Genomic DNA, 19,269 nt, shown 5'->3' on the forward strand with positions numbered 1-19,269 from the left:
TGAAACCGGACTTGCAATTTACATCTCATTACAATGTCATTTCCTCGATCGGCGAGGGAAAATTCGCATGAACGTCCACAGGATATGTTAAGCCGATACTTCAGTCCCGTCTTAGCCCAAATTCAATCCCAAACTCAAGCCTTAGAGGTAATACAGGAAGAACAGAAAACCATTCCTTTTCTGAAACTGAAACAGAGCATCAGACTTTTACGATGATGACAGCTTTTCCGAGATCTTTTCGATGTTACGCGAAGCCCTCTGTATCTGGACCAACTGGATTTCGCTGCAGAGGCGACACTAGCGATACTAGAGTTCTCATCCGGCGGCAATATTTAACAAATCCGGCTGTGTGTTCTAGTGGTTATGATTCCTCGTTCACAACGTGAACACTTGAACTCCGAGGAGGTCGCAGGTTCGAACCCTGCCGCGGTCACAGTAACTTAACCTTTTGCTTTTTTGAATGGCTTCCATGTCTATCTTGCTAATTCGAATCCTTTCAATCGGTTTGGCAAGTGTAATAAATGCCTACTGTCGCAGCCTGATGAGAATGGGCGTGCATGCAAAGCATACTTATCACAAGACTATGCGTCAACGTCGCCCTGGCACCACGACTGGTCGTGAACTTGATTTGTGGCCTTATAGGCCAAACGACTTCAGCTGCTGCACCCTAAAATAACCACCAGACAACTCGAAGCAATTGTGCCGTCTTGTTGCAGCCTGCGGTCATCAACTCTTTGGCGAGGCCCAATCACATTTCGGTGTTGTCATCCTACAACATCATACATTCAAGACCTGCAGGACTGGAGATGGATGGAAGCAACAGGCGGCCAATGAAAGCAAAGCCCAGATTTCCATCCCCGATACTCGTGGTTTGTCTGGTCGAGGCATGGAAAATGGGCTATGCCTGCTGTGTCGCCAGAAATGCATCGCCATGCTGACAGCGTTCCGTCTCTGAACCGCTACATAGGTACTTGTATTTCCACTATAGCTATACTCCTTCGCCTCGAGAGGAGTGTTTATATAGCCATATCAGCTTGCGATTAGACGAAGAACCGATACCTGCGAATGTGACGCCTCTCTCGTCTCTGCTGAAACTCTTCGCATCACCCGCAAGTACAGGAAAAATCATGTATATACCACGAAAGCCCCTCAATAATGTCGCAAATACCTCAATGGCACCCGAATACACAGTTAATGTACACAGTCAGCCTTTACACCAGTCCCAAACCGCATACTCGGCCTCGAACACCAAGCCCATCGACGAGTCTACAACAGAAACTACAAGCCTCACCTCCAACAGAGCCAAGCCAAAGAAATCCAAGGTAGCCACCAGCGAGTACAGTTGGACGCTGGAGATATGGGCACTCGTTCTCAGTATTGCGGCTCTAGTCACGGCCACCGCCCTTCTATCAGCGTATGATGGGAAACCACTATCAAAATGGGCGTTCTTCTTCACGTTCAACACAATTATCTCCATCTTGGGCACGGTGTCTAGAGTCAGTCTGGCATTCGGCGTTGGCGTCTGCTTGAGTCAAGGAAAATAGAACCTGTTCAGGCGCAAGAACGATTACATGATCATTTATGATCGGTTCGAGGAAGCAGGGCGCGGCCCCTTGGGAAGCGCCCGGCTTCTGTGGCACATCAAACGCAGGTAGGTCGATTCCCTCTACGTGTGATATAGTTCAGACAAACGTTATGTCCTAGGCACTGGGTGTCCCTTGGTGCCCTGGCAACCGTCGTCCTGCTCGGATTCGAACCATTTGTCCAGGCTGTCGTCGAATTCTACGAGAAGGAAGTCGACTCATCAGAGGTGGACGCCATCGCCTCCATCGGCACGACAAAGAAACTCGACGTCGGCAAGGCAGGGTTCAGCGGCAACACACCTCTACAGTCGATCCAAATGCCGGAGCCATACACTGCCGTATACGTGGAACCAATGTTTCTCGAATACGACCTTGGCTCGCTCTCCGCCATCTGGACGGGGTTCAACAATCTCAGCATCCCCAGCAGCCAGCAGCCCTTCTTCACCTGCGCGACGAGGAACTGCACCTGGGCCCCGTGTGCCTCGTTGGCGGTGTGCAGCGCTTGTAACGACATTTCCAGCCACTTTGTGAAGTCCACGGGCATCGCTGACGCTTCGAACAAGGCTCTCACGGTGCCCTGGTCGATGCAGAATGCGAGACTGAACACGAGCGATAAGTTTTCTTACACCAAGTTTGAGCTGCCGGCAATGAATTTGAACATATCCAACTTTGATGACGGTAGCGGGCAGCAGGTCGAGCTCACGGCCCAGACCACGACGCAACCTAGGGACACGATCTCCTTCCAGGACAAGAAGGCTCTGATCGTCTCCTGCGCCATGATGAAAGCGAAGATGAACGCCGCGGGAGGAAAGGAGAAAGCCCCTGGAGCCGGCGCTCTCGAGTGTGCCTTGTCGTTCTGCACAAATGTCTACCGCTCGACCGTCACATAGGGCATCCTGAAGGAAGAGGTACTCATCTCATACTCGATTCGAAACCTCGACTCTTTCTCTTACGCCTTATCTTCGTCACCTAAGACTGCGGAAAAGATCAGGGTGTACAACAAAATGTCGAATTACACCCTCGACTTCCACTCGGTGGATGACATGCGGCGAACGGATCTACAGCTCACCCTACCGCCCGACGACGACGTCGTCGCGTCGATAGGCCAGGAAGACGAGCCATGATTCAATGTATACCAAGCCACCGCGGCGATAGTGTCTAGTGCCTTTGTGGAGAAGTTTGCGAGACGCTCTGGTTCGTTGGCGTTGAAGCAGCTCGTCTACCCGACCTTTGAACTGCTCGAGCCTGAACAGCCTTCTGTGATCTCGACCCTCGGCACATCGCAGAACCTGTCGTCCACGTTCGATATCGCCGCCCTCGGGATGACAAAGTGGATGCGAGACGTCTCGCTCCAGACCGCGCCTCACCGCGGGACGACCAGAGAGTCGGTGGTTCGCATACGTGTTCGATGGGCATTTATATCGCCCCCTTTCGGGGCGCTCCTCTGTGGGTGCCTGTTTTGCTTGTTCTCGATGCTTGAGACTAGGAGGCTACGACTCCCGGCCTGAGAAGGTAGCTCGCCGGCGGGGTTGACGCATGGGCTGGATGCTGAAGCTAGGGAGCAGCTCAGAGGGGCGGAAGACATTTCGAAGCATGGTAAGCAAGTGAAGATCAGGATGGTCGAATCTATGTCAGGGCCCGAACTGGTCCTATTCAATAGTTCAGACCCGGCGAATAAGGTCGGTAGTCATCGGGACTCCACTGATGGAGGAGAGCCTCGAGGGGGAGGTATTACTTGTAATCAGTAATGTGGTCGCAGTCGAGTTCAGCAAAGAAATAAAACCGTACATATCCTCAGATACGGGAATGTAACATCAACATGCGAGGTTGGCTCGTTATTGTTATTGTCATTCGAACACACTGCATTTGATAGCTGGATGCCGGCATGTCCCTGAACAGAAGATGCTGCCTCGATTTGGGGTCTTAGTGGTGTTGCTGCAACGAAGGACTCTTTCCTCGAAAAGGGGCAAAACTACCATGACACCAGATCTATTTGCCGGGCATTTCAGCAAATGCTAGATTGACCCATACTCTTATAGCATTAGCCTCGAAAGAAATTCCCACATGTCCCACGTATTGAATAACGCATAAGATGACCTAACGACCGTTCATTGTACTTACCGTAAACGAAGTGACGCTCCTCCTACCTACATGAATTGCAGGAACATGTTGCGAAAGTACGTTCAGGGCCCCTAGCACAGGCTGCCTTCATCGTCCAAATCAGCAGTCATGATATTCTGGGGAGCGGAAGCACCAAAGAATTCCCTACTCCGAAATATGGAAAGAAACATGAATTCATTAAAGCAATCAAGTTGTAAAAGGTTCACCACCACTACAGACACGTATTTCTAAAGATGAAAAAGGAAGGCTTCCTTCCACCTTGCTAGGTTGCCGAACAACTATGCGTTGTTCGACCACTGTTGATTTGGCAAGGAGACGGATCTACGTCTTTGTGCGGCTAGAGCCCAACGTCCGCTGGCTGACTGCCTGGAATACCCTCTGAGGCAGTATGGACCACATAGAATAAGGCTCAAAAAGTAAAAAAAGAAAAAAACGATCCGGCAGTGGATGAAGAGGCGATTCTCGGGCTGAGCAGACGCTGGTAGATGTTAGATGTCGCGATACTGAGATCCCTCCGACTGCTTCATGGGCTTGCGTGCACAATATTCGGGCTATTCGAAGCATGGCCTTTGAAGGACGGACTACGGTGGACATGTACGAACCCGTCAGATCCTTAGATTGATAAGTTTGTCAATGAAACATCTTGGCTCTATGAATGCTCTACAACGCGAAGAGTCATCATCATTTCCAGTCGATCGTGAACTTTTTGTGCACAGCTACGGCTATGATATTGTTCAATCGGTAGTTGTCAACCAAATGCTACATGGAAGAATGCATTAGACGAAACTATGAATGAGACCGGCGCCATAGACAGGTACTAAACAACTGAAAAGTACATAGCGCCAGAGTTGGGGACGAACAACTCTATCATGAGCAACTCTGACGTGTCATGTACACGTCCAGCCGCGCGATAATCAGCAATACGCCGTGCCTGAATCGAGATTGGGAGACGACCGCAGAGACTTGAGGGTCTCTGCCTCAACGCTACGACGGCATCGGGCATCCGCGAAGGGCGGGCGGATGAGAAAATCGGAGTTTACTCCGATGCGACCCTCATATGTAGTCTTTAGTCTTTACCCTGGAGGCGCTATCTCGACGATCGGTGTCAATGGCCCTTCTCTCGCCCACAAAAACATGATTAAGAAAGGAGCAGAGCGATCATCGGTCCACCTAGAAAGCCACCCTGCACTCATGCACGACATTGACGCTTCTCGGAAAGAGCGCTGGATGGGAAAAGTCCAAACCCCCATTCCATAGAATCAGCGACGATAACACCGCCGTCAATATAACCTTCCCGATATTTCATCGCGATAGGTGGTAGCGCTCGAACAAGGATGAGAGTCAGTCTCCAGCATCGGATGGTCACACCCAGACTCGTGGGAGAGGAGAGAGAAAAACGACCCCCACCCTCCATCCCCCCGGACCGCCGAGAGAGGAAGAGAGAAAGACCGGGGACCCGGACTCCACCCCGAACAACACCGGCATCGCCGACATTTGTCCTTTTTTCTCCACACCCGGCCGATCTTCCCCCCTCGCCCAGGGAGAAGCAACACCTTCCAAAAATCGCGGCAAACCTGCAGAGCCGGCCGAAAGAGTCAGGCGAGTGTGCCGCAAGTGCATGGCAGGCAGGCCGTAACATGGTGGTATCGTCGAGGACCAGATCCCGAAATGAGACTCTGTAATCATACCCCGACAGGCCCATCACATCCCGAGAGTTGGTTCTATTGTTCCCCCCTCCCGAATGGCAACACCTTGCGACACGTATTTCAAATTGCCGGTATCATTTGCTCGAGTTGCCTTTCCGCTTTCCAGCCCCTCCAATAAGTCTACCTACCCACCTACCTACCTTATGGTATAGGAATGCCGGTACAGTCGCGTCGTACTATACGATAAACCGAGACTACCCTATCTCGCATCTATAACATCCCGCAGCTAGTTACAGACATAGACCAACCACGCCAGTCCTTTCCTATCCCACCTATCCCACCTATCACCGAGAGAACCTACTAAAGTAATCTTATCTACTTACACAGCACCAAGGGAAAACCACCACTTGCACCTTAGCCCATCCACTAAGAACATCGTGCTGACTGGGCAAATCTGCCCGAACAACACCCAGCCAGATAACCTGAAAGGTAGGTACTTTACTTGCCTGACTTACTTGGGTGCCTAAGCAGGAACACAATGGAACGCACTTCACAAACACGACTCAAAGTGCCCCGCGCCTCACGTCATCTCACACAATCACGCACAATCTAATCCATCTCATCACACTAGCACAAGACCCCCCTCTACGGAATACGCGCTACCATCATCGCTCACGCGGCCGCGGCGTCAAGTGCGCTTCAGCCGCCGCATCCTCACCACCACCACCACCACTCATCGGTCAGGTTCACCTCGAACACCCCGTATCCTGACCCGATCATGCTCACCTTTGCCCAGCCCCAGCCCCGAACCAAGACCACTCACTCACTCACTCATCACACTCCTTTCACCCACTCACACCTACGTACACCTACACACACCTTCTCTCACCTCACCTCAATGGAGAAGAAGATGAAAAAAAGTGTTCCCACCTTGGAGCATTCCGCCGCACCGTACCTACATTACGTGCCTGACTTGCGTGATACTAGTCCCGGAATCCGGCATCACACACACACTCACACACACACACACATAGTCTCACACACATCATTTCACAGCGTACGGAATACTGGAACCTGCGTTAAGCTCACCGCCCTTGCTTTGGTCCCTCGCCCTTTCGCTCCGATCACTTGGGACCATCGTCGACTACCCATTCGTTCGTCACCGTCGTCGTCGCATATTTCTCCGGGTCAAGACGGTGGCCTAGCTACCTTACCTTACTCCCCCCCACCTCCTTCAAAGCTCCGCCATCATCGGCCTCTATCACGAGACCTCGACTCGTTCCCAGACCATCCGTCATCGCTCACCCATTCAACCTCCATTACGATACCCATTCACACCTTTCCATCACCACCGTCTCACAAGACGAAGTCCCCCCCATCACGAGCCTAAGCACATGACTCGGAAGAGAACAACAGCCTCACTTTGATCCATCATCGAATCAAATATCGTGAACGAGACAGCCACTCCAAAAATGTCATGTCTCTGTGATAGAACCCCCTAGAACCCCAAGAACTCCCACTGCCGAGAATATACCTGCCCGCCCACGTTGGCACGTACACAATCCCCGCCAACGTCATCAAATGCCCCGGCCTCGACCAAGCATCACTAGCCTCGGCCCCATTCGAACCGAAGTGATGCTGGCGCCCTGCCGGAATGTCACGATCCATGGAGACCAAAACCCAAGATGAAGAAACACCCCCACTCAGCGCATATTCTATCAGCCGCTAGCCCACTGCCGTAATTCTCCCGCGCGCGCCGGGAAAACAAAAGCCTGGAACGCGAAAATGACACGGAATGGGACTTAATTCAACGGTCTTATCCAGGAGGATGGTAAGAAGGGAATATGAATACCTTGAAAAGACCAGTGAACTTGAACGGCCGCACTATTACTGGACGGACAAAATCGAACCCAGGGATCAATTGCTGACAAAGTCATCTACTCCTTCGCTCTCACTCGCTTGACATCCCCAAGCGCTTGTGTAACATACAGTAATCAACAGAATCCTTCACTTGCACCCGTAAACCATAAACCCGACCTCGAAAAAAAAGGTCTAGACTCAAGTCAGCGAAAGAAAACCACAAGCGAAGCGGCACAGCAAGATCGTCCTCCCTTGACAATGATGGGTTACAGCAGGATCTCGATATTAAATGGCACACCATGGACAGACGGCCAATGGGATATGTGTGTACATTGATTTGAGGTTCCAGACCAACATCCTGTATATCATTATCCGTGACCTGCACAGCCAAACAGCATTGAGCAAGTACCTCAGTCTGCACTCTGCCTGCCGAAAGCCGCCCAAACTGACCCCCCGCGGGGGAGAAGGAAGCAAGGCAAGGCGAGGCGCAAGGCAAGGCAGGCAAGAGACAGAACATCTCCCCAATCACACAAGTCGTTCCTCTTATCACGGCATTCCTAGACTTGTCCATCCGCGGGAATCCGATTCCCTCTGTCGTCACACCTCCCAAGTCTCGCGTCGAGCGCGTCTCTCTTTCCTGTCTGTCCCCAACTCGCCCGCTTCACCTGGACTGATAGAGTGATACGCTGGCAAACTCCCCGACTCCCGGCTCCTCGAGTCAGTGTCGCACATCGCCAGGCCCCGCCCGTCCACTTCACGATCCGGGGAAGACCGCACCATGCAGTCAAAAAAGAACCAGTGATCGACGTGCTACGTCTGGGGGAGCAACATTGCATATCGTGAGGTCCAAAGAGGTCTGGCGTCTGTGGATCGGACGATTGGGGTCCTTACCTTGCTCATTCTTCCCCCATCTCCGAGGTGCCCCATCCTATTCACCTCGGCTTTCCGTCATTGAACTCGGCGGTGCCGATCGATTGACAGTCAGCTCGACGCGATTTCTCACACAGTTGCGATATGTCAAGTATACATGATTGATTCAATTCATCGGTCGAATAACCCGCTGGCTACACATTGATGCTAAGTGGTATTTTCAGAAAGAATATGATATTGTTCCCATTGAGAGGAGGGGGAGTACTGTATCCGCCATGTACCTCCTCTGGGTTGAAAAAGAGTATGTGAAATGCGCGCCCGAATACTAGATCCGTGATGCCCTTGATGCTAGCTAGCTATTCCCGATTTCCGTAGATACTTTGTCCTTCTATGTATGCTCAGATGGCCTTTGAAGAACCCGTCATGTGAGATGATAATGTTGCCCAAACAGAGAGTTGTGACAACAGATGATGAAAACAACAACAGTAAACCCCCGTCAGGAACTACCTTCCAAACCCGCAACACGGAGTATCTCGTAGAAACCTCCGTGTGCTTTCGTTGGGTAAGGCGTGGGTGAACCAAACGGGTTCCGCTGCAAAACCAAGACAGGATTAACCATCCCCAAATCGCTTTACCAAATGCCCATTAATGCCCATGCCCCATGTCAATGCAACCCCCAACTTTTTTGTGATCCTGCCCGAATTTCCCCTCCCTCACATGACCGAAGCCATGGCGTTTCGCAGTGCCAAAAAACAATCGTAAATGCGCAAATGAAGCCCCCACAAGGCGCAGTGCTAGTCTCTCTGCCGAGATGCCATGCCTCATTTTTCGTGGGGTTGATTTGCGGGGGGCAGCAGAGGAGGTAAAGGCTGGTGAATGAGGTGTGCGGATGAGTCGGAAAGGTGACACCCGGAAGGCCACTCTGAGAGAGAAAGCTAGAGATGGATCATATCCCCTTGCCGGCTCATTACCTCCGTGGTTGCCCCCGCGTTTTCCGGTGTTCGAAATCGACGCTAACCCCGCGCTCTGGGGCTGGGGTTATACAGGCGAGTACGAGAGGGAAGACCCATCGAACCCGCTGAGCGCACACACACCGTCATTCCCGTGGGGTGACGAGGTGTCAGTCCTCCCCGTGCGGTTGTGTAATGGGTGGCTGAACCAGTTGAATGGTGATGCAGCCTCCTGACACAGTCCCCGTCTGACGGTGTTAGCGACCGACCATGGGCGTCACCAACTCGATGCTTTTCGGCCTTGAGTAGCCCGGCCCAGTGGGTCTCCGTGTCGGTAGCGGCCGGTCCATACCGCTGGAGCTGTAGTTGTAGGCGTAGCCATTCGCTGCGTAGCCTCCGTCGTACGTGGCCGGGAAAAAGCTGTTGCTGCCGCGGTTGTACGAAGTGCTGGGGCTGTTGGTGCTGCTCTTGGTAAATGGCCAGATGCTGGCGTGCGACGATGTGGGGGACGGCGGGCTTGGGGGTCGGATGCTGAGTGACCTCAACGCGGAGATGGCGGACGAGTATTGCGCGCCGGAGGTGGCACCTGGTGTCGTGGGCGGCGAGAAGTGCATCGAGTTCGGCCTTGAGGGGGACGCACGAGGAACTATGTCTCTGGGCTCGGGGTTGCATGCGGCGTAGAAAGGGTAGTTGCCCATGTGCGGTTGGCTCATAGTCCTGCCAGTTGATGCAGTTTGTTGATCATGCTTGCGGCATCTGCGTAGTGTCAGTAAAGTCACTCCTTCCGCTCAGGGACATTCACTTGGAAGTGGCAGCTTACGATTCTGAGCAGTACAGGAACCTGTCATCTTGAGGTACGAATTGCTTTTCGCAAGTCATGCTAGATCACACGGCCCAGTCAGCGAATTGTTCGGTCAATAGGGTGGGAACAATGGCTCGAACGGGAACTTGAGTGCGTAGACACCCATCGGAAGAATAGCAACGCGCACTACAGTGGGCGTCCATCGTGACACTGCAGACCTCCCGAACGGGATGACAATCTGCAACAAAGATTGGATGACGGACAATGTTGCAAGACAGCTTGTTGCGGGGTTGACAATCCAGAACATGGCGGCGTTGAGGAAGCACTCATGTCCAGATCGGGGAGTGAGAGTGGGAATGAGAGTGAGGGAGACACGACAGATGTGAACAGTGAAGAAGAAAAGACCAAAAACTGTGGCAGGAAACTTACCAGAACTGAGGGAAACTCTCCCGTTCATCGTCCCACGAGTCTTGCTGTTCCCGTTCCCGTTCCCGGTCTCTGGGGTTCTTGCCCAACTTCTGGGGAGTTTGGCGTCTGGTGAGAGTTGAAGGACGCTTGCCGTAGCGGGAGGGATCGGTAGCTGTGACAGTCTTCTCCGTCATGGAGGTGTTGCCCGACTTTCTGCGGCTGTGATGCATTGTGAAGTCTTTCTCTTGGCGTATGTATGTACGACTGAGAGAAAGGGATCTGAGGAAGGGGAAGATCGAGAGAAGAAAACAACAAGCCAACGATGCGACGAGGTTGGCAGGGGTTCTTCTTGTAGTCTATCGCTCAGACTCTCGCAGCTCACGCTCACAGTTAGTTTCCGAGTCCTCAGTCTCAGTTGGCTGTGTTGTGGTGCCTGTATCGGCGGATGGACGGCGGGACCAGATAAGCGGGGAATGGGCGGGTTTGGTGGAGGGGTAGCGCCGTTCTATTCCCCCAAGAAGCGATGATTGACGAACAACAGCGTGTAGTGCCACTGCAGTTGCGAACGTCCGTCCTGTCTCGGCCGTCGGGTTTGGCAGAGGCGATGGGTGAAGCAGCGTCGGACGAGGGAAGAAGATTTCCGAACCCTTTTCTTCTGCAACAGTGAAAATTTTTCGCAACAATCGGTGAGATGTGAATCTAGACTGCCTGTTGGTGGCCTTGTATGGGAATGCAGGAAATTGGTCCCTGCTTTCACGCGTTCCGAGTGGCAAATTCGAAGCCCTGGGCTGAGTGAACGAACAGGTAAGGTAGGTAGTGGTGGTAAGGTAGGTTAGAGTGGTGGTCGTCGGCTGTGACTCCGTGTGTCTTGTCCGCCCGCTGAAGAGATTTTTTCTTCTTCTCCGGTCGTTGGTCTTCCCCCGCAGGTCAGAGCGGGTGCTGGGAGGATTAAGAAGGGTCTCGAGCTATCGCAATGCGCAGGGGACGCCTGATGTGGTATGCCTTATTTCTAGTAGCTAAGGCGTCTTGGTGATGGATTGAAAGATAGCGGCGGGTTTGGCTGGGGGGTGTGGGAGTGGATATGTATGTATATTTGGCCGAGAGCTGATAAGTGATGGATTGCCCGTGGGCGATGGATGGCTGATGGATGGGTTGTGGTGCGGGTTTGTGGCCGTGACCGTCGCCGTGGCCGTGACTGATACAATGCTCCAGATGAAAACTTGAAAGAGAGAGCCCGTGTTCCTCCTATCAGGCCAGTCGGAAGTTTTTAATGCAAGAGACAAGTCTAGGAATGAGAGACACTGAGAGAGAGAAGAGAGGTGTGTCCAAGGCAGGACGGGATAGGACAAGATGGGATGGGAGGTCAAGGGAATAAAAGAAGCGTGCCGCCAGTCCAAGCAGGCCTGATGTGGTGCTGCAAGCTTGCAGGAAGGATTGGCCGGATGTGTTTTTTTGAGAGGGCTAGCTCGGCTGAGGAGAGACTGAGAAGAGTACCTGCGCTGACGGTTGCTATTACCGTGCTAGGTAGGTATCTTTGGTGAGACCCGGCGAGGTGGATGGTGTGAGAGACTCAGACTCAGTGACAGAGAGGTGTGCGCGGGTTGAGTCTCCAGGCTTAGTGTAGAGTGATGGAGAGTGAGAGACCGGGGTTGACTTGTACCAGCGTGGGTTTGTTTCTCGCTCCAGGGATAACCGGGGTCTGCAGGTCAAGTCTAGGTACAGTCGGAACTAGGAGGTACTCTGCTAGGTGCAGCAAAATGTTTGCTGCGGCCTCGATCTCTCGAGGAATTAATTAAACAGCTCCTAGGAAGCACGATGACGCCAGAGTCGAGAGCGAGTGCGGGGACCAGCGCTGGCTAGCTCCAAATTGGCCCGTTGTCCGTCTTCCGTTCGGGAGTGGGAATTTGCGAAAGAGAGATGCGATTTGTGTATCAGCAAGGCGAAAGCCGAGCAGCAGGTGTGTGAGTGTGAGGTAGTCCGCCCTTTCTAGGTGCTCGATAGAAGGGACGACGGATCCTCAAGTGGATTGAGACGAAATAGAGCCAGACTGACGTAGTGATCACTCAGTCAAAGACGAGATTGCCGAGGAAATGTCAAGGCGAGGAAAAAGAAAGAGAGCAGTTGGCGACAGATGAGGCTCCTGGAAGCGGGACAGAATTGGAGCCGAGAAATATATGTAGTCCCGCAGACGGTTGGTTTGACTCTTCGAATAGTGTTCAATGGCTCTTCTCTTGTTGAATGAATGGAGCCCGATCGAGTGTGACTCTTTCCGTTGCCGTCCTTACTTGTCACTCCCTTGCAAGTTGATGTATGGATATCCTTTTTCTCTCTCTCTCCCCCCCCTTGTCTATCCGTACCCTCTGTAAATTTTCCAACCCGGTACCCAGACAAGCCGCAAAGACGCAAGGTACCTCGGATTGACGCAAGGACAGGCAGGGCCTTGGGCTCGCCGAAAGCGGAGATGTTGTGGTGCGGACGGACCTCCAGCTTATGAGATGGATCAAGCGCCGCCGATTCGTCCGTCGTCTCAACTCTGCCGATGACAGCAGCGAGAATGCCACCCAAACCGTACGGGTATGGGTGCTGTAGCTTGTAATTGTGTGTGGTTACAGGTGTACCGAGTAGTAACGACGACCGGAGACCAGACACCCTGATGAACCCTCTCGTGCTAAGAAGGGTATGGCGTGAGGGTCTTGATCTGCTTGTGTCCAAACGAAGCGGTGGGAAGCAAGGGCTGCAAGGCTAGAAATGAGCTCTCTGGCCTCTTGCTGAATAGCCGCTGCTTCTGTATGAGGACTGGCGGGTTGGCTCTTGCGTATGAGACCGGAGAATAAAATGTCGTTCTTTGTAGTCTGTGTGTAATGTGTATGCAGCCGTGTCTTTTTTCGTATCCCGAGCTAATATGGTATGGAATTCCTTTGGAAAATGTCTTCTTGCGCAATATTTTTTTTTTCTCCGTCCCCCCGTCTTCGTTTCTTGTCTAGCCGCTGGTCGGGGGGTTTTTTTTTCTTAAATTCTTCACCGACTTATTGACGTGGTTGAGAAAACGGGTTCGCTAGCGAAGGAAAAATTGCCTTTCTTTTCAGATCGAGATTCCAGATCGGGGTCCGAGGTTTATATCGCCGTTGCCTTCTCGTAGTCACGGGGATTATGGCATCAAAGAAACCAGGCTTCAGTATCTGCACTTTGCACCTCACAGTGGGGAGGATTGCAGGCCTGCGATGGACAGGGGAAGCCTGTCTGAATCCCTCTCTGCGGGCGGCTCACTCGTACCCAGAAGGGTAACCCGGGACCCTTGTCGTCGGTCTGTGAGAAGTTGAGAAGTCAGAAGAGCTCGTTGCGTGCGTGGACGCTGGTGGGTACGAAGTACGCAGTTTGTGGTCAGGAGAGACTACACTACTTAGCGAGACGAGGGGGATGTGCGGACCAGGGCAAAGCCGCCAAAGACCAAGCAGGGCTTTTAATAGTGCAAATATGGGGAAGTCCAAAGAGAAGCAGAGGTTGATGCACGATGCTGCCGAGAGAGAAGTCTGGGGATGAAGCCAAAGTTCCTCAGTACCTGCCCTGCCTGCCGTGTCTACCTGACCTCAGTGCCAACCTGCCCGCGTCGCCTTGTACCCAAGGGTGCTTCGCAATGTAAGGTAGGCACTTCCCTTCGTACTTTCCTTTACGTACATTCATTCCTTCCTTCTCGACGTTCTCGGGCTTGAATTATGTAAGGCATCACACGTGCAGTGCGGAGTACCTTACGTGAGTACCTAAGTACGTATCTACTAGAGTATTCCCAAGGTACCTACACTTTCCAAAACAGCAGCGGTGAACGGTGAATGGTGAATTCGTGGCTGCAATTACGAATCTACCGGATGCCGTCCTTGGAGTACTTGGGTGTGTTTGGATGGTGGCCAAGCATCCACCATTACATGATGGAAACTATGTAGAATGCCAGAATGCCAGGTATAGCTGCAAGGAGGGCATCCCAACACCTACCGGAGTACACTCCTAGAGGCACCACCACAACATCACTGGACCATAGGACCCTTTCTGAGACGATCGACAAGGGGACTGGGCGGCCTTGGTGTTCTGTTCTGCACCTCTGCACGGAGTACCTACACTACAGTACTTACCTGTTGGACACAGGATGACAAGATGGTACACAGGCTGCAAGCTGCCTGCTTCGCCTATTGGAAGCCGAGGACAAGGTGCGAGCGATGTGAGGTGTGACCAGGTGACTGGCCATGTGAGGACTAACAAGAGCCAGGTCTGACGCGAACGAGGGGGCTCAGTTGTCGTCGAGCCACGGCGATGCATCATTTTCGCCATTCTGTCATCAGCTCACCCCATCGGCCCCGGTGCCTCTTTCATGCCGTCCTGGGCCTTGACTCTAGAGCCCTTGCTCATGTGCTGAAGCCATTATTTGAGCATCCTATTCTGTTGCGTCCGTCTGTACCTGATATACACTGCGGTGCCAAAATTGCATCATAACGACGCCTTGTTAGCTAATAAGTTCAAGATGGCATCGACGTACAACCAACCATTCCGCCTTATGTAAGGAATCGTCCAGGGAACAGGCAAGAAACATGCTCGTGGAGAGTATATCGCGTAGGCTCATGCAGCGGCCGCTCGAAACCTCTACGGCCTCGGTGCGGGCTACCTCAGACACGCAATGTACCGTTGCACGTCAGATCGAGCCAAGAGGTACATCACACGCCGGGCCGTCCAAAGTCCTTGGACGAAAGAAACAAGCACTTGATGCGCGTGGAGAACGGAACTTCCTGCGGGAACACGAAAAAGCGGGAAGAAGGATACAGAGCCGCCACTAAAAGAAGAACATCAGAAAGGGACACCCGTGAAACAGAGACTTTTTCTCTGAGCCAGTGAAGCGATCACGATCTGATGGTTTCTGGGCTCCATACGCATGAACACTACAACTTTACAATTCCAAAGGGCAGCCAGTCGGCTCGCTCTGCTGTATGCAACGTGCCTCGCTGCGTACCCCGTATTATGGAGAGCTTCGACTGCATGACCAGCGAAACAAGACACGCCGTCACGACGAGGGTCCAAGTACCTTGCAGCGGCAACAAACTCACAGATAGGTACGCCGATTTGGTGGATGCCCGTCTGCGAATACCGAACAGTAGGTGTACGTGGACTGTATTGACTAACAGCGTACGATACCATAGTCAACGTGTTTCTGGTACGGCACTTCTTAGCCAGCTTCTACATCGGGGATGGCCAATGAGGTATTTCCTCGTCTTGCCTTTCTACTCGCATCTGCACCGCCATCGTGTTTGTTTCTCCCGTTCCTTGATTTTGAGAAATTGGACACGTCTCCGGTGAGTCCAGACTACCAGACTGAGATTAGTGAGCACATGCCACAGCTGTCTCTCGGCAAAGAACAAACATAATGCAATGCAGCACGGGAGCAGACTCCAGAGGCCGCCGCAATGCAATACCCGGTTTTCTCACTTTCGGCACGTCCCCTTTGATCAGCGGATGTTGCAATTTTCCTCAAAGGGCACAACATGCTGGGGAACAACAGACGACGGGGACACTGATGACCGAAACAACTTTGGTTCTCTGTCAGCGACCCGCCACGGCTCGAGTTGAAGTCTAGCAAATCGTTCGAGTCGGATCGAGTGGGCCATTCCCAGTTCCCACGAGGTTGCTACGCACGCAGTAAGAGCAGCCGAGACTCAGACGTCTGCTGTCTGCTAGCTGTGGGCTTTGCGCGGCTGCGACGGAGGAGCCTCCAAAGCCTCCATCCCCCCGGCCCCGGTATTTCGTGATTCATACAACGTTTTCACATCACCTCATCCACAGCCCTGAGCACGTTTCCCCCCCGAATGGGCCCTAAGAAAATCGAGTAAAAAAGCCACATCAGGGTTACCAAGAGGCCGTACAAAGTTCGAAACAAACTCCACTGAAAGGCGCAACTGTTACTCTGAGGGAGGGAACTAAGGCACTACAGTATCCGTAGGCCTCTAACCCACATCCTCGAGAGCCCCACGTCCCGTCGCCAGAGGCTCAGCGGCTCAGAGACTTCAACAACGACTGTGCGACTCAAGGAGTCAGTCATCGACTCATCACAAGCCGGCTTGACTTTCGGTGGAGTACCGGTACCCGTATCCACAGGAAACCACCTCACATAACAACAATGAGCACATTTTAGCTCTTGGGGGTAGAGCGGCTGAATGGCAAAGAGGTGCTCCGAGTCCCCTGGAGGCGTCATGCTCCCGAACGGCGCTGCGAGCTTGAGGCGGTCCGGTGCCTTGTACCTTGGGTATGGGTTGATGGCGTCGTCCGTCCCACCCGCTCCCTTTCTTTCACGTCCTGCAAAACAGTGACCCGTGGAGCCATGCCCGTGGACCCGTGGAACCTCTCCGGCCAGCCGCGCCGCCGCCCGTCGCAAAGCAACATGCTCCGGTTTTTTGTCTCCCTTTTTCACTCGCTTCACCTCCACAGACTCACAGAGTACGAAAGATATTGCTTATCATCCCTTCCCGGTAACAACAAAATACAATGACAAAGACGGACTCGACGCAGGGAAGACGATCAGAAATTGTGGAAATGAGCAGAAATTTCAGGATTCCAGAGATTCCAGACCTCACCACCTCGCAACCACCCCTGGCACATCAGAAACAAGTCGAGAAAAACTTAATCCCCATGAGAAAGAATTCAGTGGGCAAACTGCAAGGACGACACAGCCCGGAGCCCCATTGACAGAATATCCACTCGTTTCCCTTCGTCCCGGCTCCGTTCTCTGCAAGGGCTTCCGCTCAGCAGTCTCTTCACTTTCCAGAGTCACACACACGCACACTTGTACCCGTACACCGGTGGGTGGGCCTTTTCCCCAACCCGGCCTTTACCTTGCCTTGTTAGTCAAGTCTAGGACGGATCCAACTGTCCAAGGTAGGCCGCAAACCACCTACCACAGTGGCTGCTTCATCCACGTTGAGACGGTGGGAACTTGACATGAACGACGTTTCTTCCCGTCCGTCACAGAACACGTGTTTCCATCACGTTTGGTCAGAGGAAGAAAGATTCTTCCCCCGGTTTCTTCTCTGGTTCACCGTAACGATGTATTATTGATGCAACATTTCTGTCTCCTTTCCCCTTGGGTCGTTGCGGGGATCCCAACCCATCGGGCATCGGAGAGGGCAGCCGACGGAAAATTTTCATCTGCATTTCTCCCCCGTTCCCACAAAGATGCCAAGCTACTGGCCAGTTCCGTGTCTCTGTAACTGGAGTGAGTTTGTTACTGCAAAGGAGTTATGGGGCAGGAGACATGGTTGAGCAGCTAGCGCTTGATATAGCCTACAGGCATGCTGGTACTCTCTATGTCTTGTCAAACTATCTATCCATACATCGTGAGTTTCCTCATGCCATCTGTCGCCGCGTAAGAGGGTCCCTATGCAGAGGGTAATTGTAATGTTCAATCTCGACATTGAGAGAACAGATCAACCTTTCTGGTTTCGATGGAACACCGGAAGACTAGGCCCGTGGAGTATCCGAAGGTATGCAACGTAGAAAGTCACCGGAAAGCCCACATCAATCGTAACTGTTCTCCGCCCAAGGGAACAGCATCCGTCAAAGCCGTCGAGCATCGTCTGCATTAATACAAGCAAACTAATAAACAGTGCCGGATGAACGATTGACACTCAGTCTACAAAGTCTCTCGAATAGGTACCTTTTAGTCCGTTGGTACGGAGTACTATGGTAAGTATTATGTCAATAGCCTAATGCACCCTACGCCGGCCGCCGTGGGCTTAAGCATCTCTCTCTTTCCCCCCAGTCCCCGGTCCCCAGTCCAAATGACCGCTATATGGCGATCCCCCAGTCTACTGCTAGATCCGAGAGGCCCCAAACAAAACGTTCTTTTTCTTGGTGGCCGAGCTAGAGGACGGTGACTGTGACACATGGAAACGGTGAAAGGATGGCACGATGGTCCGTAATGGCGTGTATGTAGGTTCCATCACATTCGTAAGTTCGAAACGGCCGGAACCAGATATGCTGATCAATTTTTCTTGCTTCTGTTCGTGCTGCTAACAGTCGGTGGTAGGTAGAACCCTGATCACCTCAGGAATGCGGGGTGTGATGTGATGTGAGCTGTTCGAGCACCAACTGCCGCTTGCTTCATATGCCTAGGTACTACAACTGTACGACACATGATGAGTGGCGATGGCGTGCCATTAGACAATATAGAAACACTATCTCGTCACATTTTTTTTCCCTCTCGAAAGAATGCCGACTGGTTTCGAAAGTAGGCGTAAGATGCATGTGCTAAGGTCCCATCATGAATCGCCGTCGGCTCGACTGGCGTGGCTGACAACCGTTGGTCGAGGTCTGCTCATATCACGTCTGATATCACATCTTGAGTTTCCTCGGGGGCATGTCGGAGTCAGTGAATAGGCGGCTGCTGTGAGTGCAAGGCAACGCGCAGACACAATGCAATTGGCAACTCATTGTGCCATCAACCGACGGGAGATACTTACCAGTTCCAGTAGAGGACGCATGCGCGGCAAGAGCCGCGACATGAACGATTGGGGTGACAAGATACGCAAGCGCACAAAAATTTCAACCTCGTCCACTGAGACTCTTGCATTCCCGACTGTTTGGCTATCTCTGAGCAGGTTCCTGTCATGGTCTAGAATTATCAAGGTGGCTGGCGCACTCTACGGCTACCCAGATGGCACGTTTGCGTGTCGACCTGTGATTTGAACTTGACATTCGTCTGCCTGCAAAGGGAACTTAACCGGGGGCTTCTTGAGCGAGAGAGTTTCTACAGCATGCCTGTCACGGCATCGAAAGTTCTGCGTGCGTCCCCAGTGAGCGTGCCATGCTGCTACTCAATTAATCTGCCTTTTTCTGCTCTGCGTGGGGGGGCTTGGATTTTTTTCGGGCGATGATATTCTGCCAGCACCTGCCGATATCCCGCCACTAAGTGTGGCTGCGGCCGCTCCTGCCTCCGACCACGGAGCCCAGCTGCCTATACCTACCTACTTACCTACCTACTTACCTACCTACTTACT

General features: G+C 52.6%; 5 protein-coding genes and 1 non-coding gene across 6 annotated transcripts; 5 read left to right on the forward strand and 1 right to left on the reverse strand.

The window, feature by feature from the left end:
- Positions 1-343: 343 nt before the first annotated feature.
- On the forward strand, positions 344-433 carry CLUP02_tRNA046. Its single transcript has one exon. It is a non-coding gene; the product is annotated as a tRNA-Val (tRNA).
- A 739-nt stretch (positions 434-1,172) lies between these two features.
- CLUP02_03965 (uncharacterized protein) lies at positions 1,173-3,091 on the forward strand (the record flags this gene model as incomplete). Its single annotated transcript, XM_049282982.1, has 4 exons — positions 1,173-1,414; positions 1,556-1,651; positions 1,705-2,424; positions 2,746-3,091. 4 exons carry the CDS (start codon positions 1,173-1,175, stop codon positions 3,089-3,091), a joined length of 1,404 nt encoding a protein of 467 aa, XP_049140125.1.
- Positions 3,092-5,372: 2,281 nt separating this feature from the next.
- On the forward strand, positions 5,373-5,528 carry CLUP02_03966 (uncharacterized protein; the record flags this gene model as incomplete). The annotated part of the gene is made up of 1 exon (XM_049282983.1): positions 5,373-5,528. The coding sequence occupies one exon, from the start codon at positions 5,373-5,375 to the stop codon at positions 5,526-5,528; it is 156 nt and encodes a 51-aa protein (XP_049140126.1).
- Positions 5,529-9,287: 3,759 nt separating this feature from the next.
- CLUP02_03967 (uncharacterized protein) lies at positions 9,288-10,470 on the reverse strand (the record flags this gene model as incomplete). Its single annotated transcript, XM_049282984.1, has 3 exons — positions 9,288-9,786; positions 9,851-9,910; positions 10,262-10,470. 3 exons carry the CDS (start codon positions 10,468-10,470, stop codon positions 9,288-9,290), a joined length of 768 nt encoding a protein of 255 aa, XP_049140127.1.
- A 3,908-nt stretch (positions 10,471-14,378) lies between these two features.
- On the forward strand, positions 14,379-15,060 carry CLUP02_03968 (uncharacterized protein; the record flags this gene model as incomplete). The annotated part of the gene is made up of 3 exons (XM_049282985.1): positions 14,379-14,439; positions 14,499-14,679; positions 14,751-15,060. 3 exons carry the CDS (start codon positions 14,379-14,381, stop codon positions 15,058-15,060), a joined length of 552 nt encoding a protein of 183 aa, XP_049140128.1.
- Positions 15,061-18,156: 3,096 nt separating this feature from the next.
- On the forward strand, positions 18,157-18,958 carry CLUP02_03969 (uncharacterized protein; the record flags this gene model as incomplete). Its single annotated transcript, XM_049282986.1, has 5 exons — positions 18,157-18,184; positions 18,290-18,295; positions 18,356-18,500; positions 18,617-18,658; positions 18,736-18,958. 5 exons carry the CDS (start codon positions 18,157-18,159, stop codon positions 18,956-18,958), a joined length of 444 nt encoding a protein of 147 aa, XP_049140129.1.
- Between the last annotated feature and the right edge of the window lie 311 nt (positions 18,959-19,269).

Source organism: Colletotrichum lupini, chromosome 2 (genome assembly GCF_023278565.1).
Source record: "Colletotrichum lupini chromosome 2, complete sequence".
In the NCBI taxonomy this organism is placed as follows: Eukaryota; Fungi; Ascomycota; class Sordariomycetes; order Glomerellales; family Glomerellaceae; genus Colletotrichum; species Colletotrichum lupini.